Below are 6,000 nucleotides of genomic sequence, written 5' to 3' on the forward strand. Positions count from 1 at the left end.
GGAAACAAATTCTGCAGTGAGTGGGTTATCTAACAGGTTTCTGATATGCCTACTTGACAACTTTGTCACCCAAATGGCGGAGGAGGAAACTAGAAGATCAGTTATACTGGATTTAATCCTAACTAATAAGGTTAGGTTGGTTAAAGGAATGGAAATTATAAGTATTTTTTGAGAAAGTGACCATGTTATACTACAATTCACCATAGTGCAGGAAAAAGTGACTGAACAAATAAATAACAAATTATTTATCCTTAAATAAGGATACTTTTAAAAGTTTTGAAATTATATGTAAAGAATATAATTTCCTAGAAAGATTGAATAGCAACACATACAGATAAAATAACTTGCTATGTATGAGGTTTAGAACCTCAGAAACACCAGAGGTTTTGAAATTAGTGGGGTGGCCTCTGTTGTTTATGGAAACTAAATCTATAACTATTCAATAACTATTGAAATAGTCAAGCAATTTGGAATAGTGATACACTACTCAATCAATGGCTCCAAGTATTAAACAATAGTAGACATATTTCTTACAACTCGTTTGATTCAGCAAAAATATTTTCTTGAGGTCTATTGGACTCCTCCAAGAATGTTTTTAAAAAGGTTAGTTCCCACTGTTTTTAGCTTAGAGTTGTAATAATTCTAAGGAAAATAGATACATGTTACAGACTTGTCTCTTTGTAATTCCATGTTAGGTAGTTTTGCTATGATGATCCAGGTTCTTCAAACGCAGTTAATGGTTAAGTTTGTCAATATTTCATTAAATTATATTCCCAAACCCTGGAATTTTTCAATCAGTGAAGAACTTTGAATATACTATATCATGTTTGGACTGTTTCAAAAAAAGTGATTCATGGAAGAATGGCTTATCCTCAATTTTAAATTTTGGCTTCATAAATTTGTTAACTTTTTGTCTTTAAATAATCTTTATTTTAACCAACAGACAAGACTATATGGTCCAGACTGAATTTGTTGTTAAAAATTGAATCACAGGTTGGGGAAAATAATGGCTTTCGTGGGAGTTATAGTGAAGTGAAGAGGCTCTGCAAAAGCCGAGCTAATGATCACAGGTAAGATCAAGAAACCGGTAAGTAGATCAGTTCTTTGAAACCTCTCCAGGCAATGAAAGAAAGGGAAATCACCCACATGTGCTCTAGCCCAGGGGTCACCAACCTTTCAGACCTCAAGGACCACTAAATTCATAATTTTAAATCCTGCGGACCACTAATATGATCTGCCTAATGACCAGCTGGGTGGGCGTGGCAAGGTTTTCATGTGACTGGGTGGGCGTGGCCAACTCGATGTCACTCACTTCGAGGGGTGCCTTGCCAGCCTCTACTCACTACTCCTCGCCTGCCCGCCTGGGCTCCTTAGGGCCCCAACAGGAAGCAGTTGCTGGAGCATGAGAAAGAGTTGGCAAAACAGCTGGCTCAGTTCAAATTGGATCTGAACAAGAAGGAGGCTCAGCAGAAACAGCTCACTGAGGACTACTAGCATAGGCTTTCCAAGCAGAGGGAAGACCTGTGGGAGTACAAGGCCAGGTATCAGCGCCTGGAGGCTCAGCGGGCTGAGATGGTCAGCCAGTTCCAGGCAATGATGCAGTCCCACTGGAACAAGGCCCCCCAGCTCTTCACCACCAGCGGTGCACCCTTCCAGCCTTCACCCAAAGCCCCGCACCAGGAGGCTGAAGCAGACCCCAAGTTGGAATTTCTGCCCCCCTCCAACCCGCACAAAAAGACCGCAAAGGGGGAGACTCTCTGCAGCAACACAACCGTTCATTGCACGTATCTGGCCCAATGCAAATAATTAGATCAAATTTGGTCCACCTTAGGTGAAGATAAGGAGGCAAGGGCAGATGGTAATATTGATTATATATTCTATAAAAAAATAGATAAAAGTGGGAAAGTAGAATATTGACAGAAATTGGAGTATATATAGTAAATATGGAGAAAATAAGCTATATGAATTTTGACTTGGTCAATACTCTGTTCAGAAATTATTCATTTCATTTCATTTTATTAAATTTGTATACCGCCCTACTCCCGAACTCAGGGCGGTGAACAGCCATAAAATAAAACATATAAATACAAAATTTAAAATAGAGATAAAACAAATTAAATAAATTTGGCTGAACCATATTTAAAACCCCAATAATTTAAAACCAAATTTAAAATTCCCATTTAAAAGAGGAGAAGTTTAGGTCAGGCCGGCTTGCTGGAATAGGAACGCCTTAAGCGTGCGACGGAAGGTACGCAGATCCGGAATCCTCCGTATCTCGGGGGGGAGCTCGTTCCAGATAGTAGGTGCCCCCACAGAGAAGGCTCTCCCCCTGGGGGCCGCCAGTCAACATTGTTTGGCCGACGGCACCCGGAGGAGCCCCTCTCTATGGGAGCGTACTGGTCGGTGGGAGGCTATTGGTGGTAGCAGGCGGTCCCGTAAATAACCAGGTCCTAAGCCATGGAGCGCTCTAAAGGTGATAACCAGAACCTTGAAGCGCACTCGGAAGACCACCGGGAGCCAGTGCAGCTCGCGCAGGAGAGGCGTTACATGGGAGCGCCACGTCGCTCCCATCACCACCCGCGCGGCCGCACTCTGCACCAGTTGGAGCCTCCGAGTGCTCCTCAAGGGGAGCCCCATGTAGAGAGCGTTACAATAGTCCAGACGGGAGGTGACGAGGGCATGAGTGACCGTGCGTAACGAGTCCCGATCCAGAAAGGGACGCAACTGGCGGATCAGGCGAACCTGATGAAAAATCCTCCCGGTCACGGCCGTCAAGTGCTCTTCTAAAGACAGCCGTGAATCCAGGAGGACACCCAAGTTGCAAGCCCTCTCCGTGGGGGCCAATGCTTCGCCCCCAATAGTCAGCGATGGCACCAGCTGACTATATTGGGACGTCGGAAACCACAGCCACTCGGTCTTGGATGGGTTGAGTCTTATGTATTTTATGCTTGTGTGTCTGAAAAAAAATAAAAAATTGTTTAAAAAAATGCAAATCATTTTTCTGTGGACCACCAAAATTTTCTCGTGGACCACCAGTTGGTGACTGCTGCTCTAGACAGCTGCTCCTCAAGGGAGACTGCAGAACAGCAGTTTTCTGTGGGTTTGAGGCCACAGAATGAGACCATGAGTTTTTTGACACCAGGACTGAAACATTTCTGCTTTATTTATTGGCTTATATATAGGGAATGAAAAATTATTAGATTTGTACATATACATACACATACACATACATACATTAACTTGACTATAAGGCTGGCAATTTAAATATTTACATGTTTTGCTTTGTTATTTTTATTTTCTAGTTCAGCAAAGGATTTGTTCTTTTCACATTTCCAGGTAGTATTTTTTTTCTTTGCTGATAAAAAAAAGAGTCAGTAATACGGAGATTATTGTAAAGACTGAATGTGCATCAAAATAAGCAAACATACTGTATACTTTGTCCTCTTTCTTACATAGAACTAAGAGTTGGGTATATCAGGAGAAGCAAAAGTACTTTGAATGCAAAGGGAATGGGTTATTTTAAGGGTATATGGTAAAATAGAAAGAGTCAAAAATAAACAAACTGGATTGAATGCAAAAGTAAGTGATAGACGTGAAAAAAAATACTTAAAGAAAATGAATGAATGAAAGAATATATATTTCTTTCATTTGGACAGTGTCAGACTTCAGGGTTTACACACACACACACACAGGCATATGTGTACACACATACACACACAGTGATACACACAGACAGACAGACAGACAGATAGATGGACACACACAGAGATGTAAACCCTGAAGTCTAACACTGCTCAAATAAAAGAAATGCATTTAAATGGTTTGGTGGTCACATACAGAGAATGAATGAGCATCTCTTTAATTTAATCTCTTATTAACACCTTTTCTTTTATTGCACTTTGAATAACATTGCTTAACACACACACCCCAGAACAGTGTGATGGATGGATGGAATTTTCACTAATTACCAATGTGGGGTTAACTGTTATGTAATTCCATTATCTCAAGGAAGCAACAGAAGCATTTGTCATGACTCAGAAAGAACAGGGAAATCTGAAGTTTGTTTAAATGGGAGTTTTATTTGCAGACACAATCGCATAAAAAAAACAGTTCAGAAAAAGAGCTAGCTCCTAGGAAACTGCCAAAATGGTGTGTGTGTATGTCTTGAAAGGGATAATGAATGAATAACCCGACTGGTTTTCAATTCCGAATGGCTAGGCCTTGTCCCTCTCCTACCTTCCCCATCATCTGAGCCCCGCAGGCCTTCAGCATTTGCCCCCCACCGGAGGTCTCCTCCCGCCTCGCCACCTGAGCCCGCCAGCCGACCCTCCCCGGCTCTCCCTCTCCCCCGAGTCGCGCCGCCTTCCAGGGCTCCAGCCGCACCTGCCCCAGAGAACACCTGCCGCCTTACCTGGCCCGCCTTACTGGTGTAGTTGAAGGAGTACAGCCGCTCCGTGCCTCGGTTGACCGTCCCGTTGAAGACGTGGTCGAACTGAGCGGCGTGTTCCGCGGCGGCAGGACGAAGGCTACTCGGCGGCGCCAGCAGTTGCTTCTGAGCCCCAGCCACGGCCAGGAGGAGCCCGGCCAGCCCTGCCCAGCCGCTCATCTCCGCCGAAATGGAAGAGGCTGCCGAAAGGAGAGCGAGCGGGGCCTGGCGCCCTCTGTTTACTCGCCACCTCGCTGCCTTCCAGCCGCGGCCGGCCGCTCGCCGCGCCCGGGGCTTCCCACGCCCTCCTTCCTTGCCACCTGGCTCATTTCAGAGGGCCATCCGTAGTGGGTCGAGGCGTGGCCAGGGGATCTTCTCGTCTGGGTGGCGAAGCGAGGCCGGCTTTCTCCGGACTTCGGAATGAGAACGCCGATCTCCCTGGACGCAACTTTAAACAAAAAACCAAAAAAGCCGAGCCTCCCGATGGCTGCAGTCTGGGGCTTCGGCAGCGGCGCATCCAGCCTAGGATCGCAGGCGCGGAGTCCTCGGTCCCTCTGCTCTAGAAAGGAAGGAAGAGAAACCGGCAGGTGAAGCGCTGCCTGCCTTCCTGCCTTGGCGGAACGCGGAGGATCTACCGGTCGAACTTACGAGTGCCCAGGAAGTGAGCTGCTTCTGCCGCCGCCGCTTCGTGCGCTGCTTCCCTGCCGCCGGCGCCCCTCGGCCCCCGAATGTCTGTCTCCAGCGCGGGAGCGTAACTCGTCATTGACCGGGACCTCTGCGCCCCCTTCCCACGCTGTGCCTGGTGTTCGCGATGTTTGGCTCGGGCGGGGGGGGGAGGGGAATACAAATTCCGTGCCTTTTTTCACTAACTGAGTTAGTTCAATCTTGTCCGTCTATCTTGTCCACATACCTGCTTCGTTTCCTTTGGTAAGCAATGCTTTCGACAGGGTTCGTTTTTAATAGCAAAGTTTACACTTGTAGTTACCCCACTTTTGCTTCTCGGTAAGCAGGTAATAATGACAGAAATCAGCAAAGTAAAGGTCTGATGGTAATACTGATTTGAGATGTTGGTCTAGAGAGAGCCCTTAGTGAACCCTGCAAACTTTATTTTTTTACTTATACTTATTTATATTTCATATTTCTTAACCACCCATCTATCTCCCTGGAACAACTGTGAGATTTTGGGCCAGTCTGTTCTACCTCAAAGGGTTGTAGATGAGGCAATGCTAGATGTGCCACTGTCAGCTCCTAGAGCAAAGGCAGAATATAAATTGTAACAACAACAATAACAATAGTGGGGGCAGGGAGAATAGGTTCCAGCCCACCCTAAGTAATGGAAAATCTCTGGGCGAGTTTGATCCGGTCAGTGTCCGAGTTTGTTCACCGTGGTTATCTGTAATTTACTCCAATATTTTCACAACACACTGCTAGGGTTACATAAGATTGTAGGCTACAATACGGTTGTAGTTAAGTTTCTAGTTCAGTGTTCCTTGTGAACACAGACACCTCTCCTTATGTCACAGGTTTGTTTGGGGGCTAATGAAATAGGGGGAAGAGAACATATGCACATGTGG

General features: G+C 45.5%; 1 protein-coding gene across 2 annotated transcripts in view; it reads right to left on the minus strand.

The window, feature by feature from the left end:
• Positions 1–4,606, minus strand: part of SIDT1 (SID1 transmembrane family member 1) — a 74,149-nt gene extending 69,543 nt beyond the window's left edge. For both annotated transcript variants that reach the window (XM_070935318.1, XM_070935319.1), the window contains exon 1: positions 4,412–4,606. In XM_070935318.1, coding sequence (XP_070791419.1) covers positions 4,412–4,606 — 195 coding nt within the window. The remainder of the gene's footprint in view (positions 1–4,411) is intronic.
• Positions 4,607–6,000: the final 1,394 nt, after the last annotated feature.

Source organism: Pituophis catenifer, unplaced genomic scaffold (assembly GCF_029215685.1).
Source record: "Pituophis catenifer annectens isolate HBS135680 unplaced genomic scaffold, rPitCat1.0.hap2 SCAF_2, whole genome shotgun sequence".
Classification (NCBI taxonomy): domain Eukaryota; kingdom Metazoa; phylum Chordata; class Lepidosauria; order Squamata; family Colubridae; genus Pituophis; species Pituophis catenifer.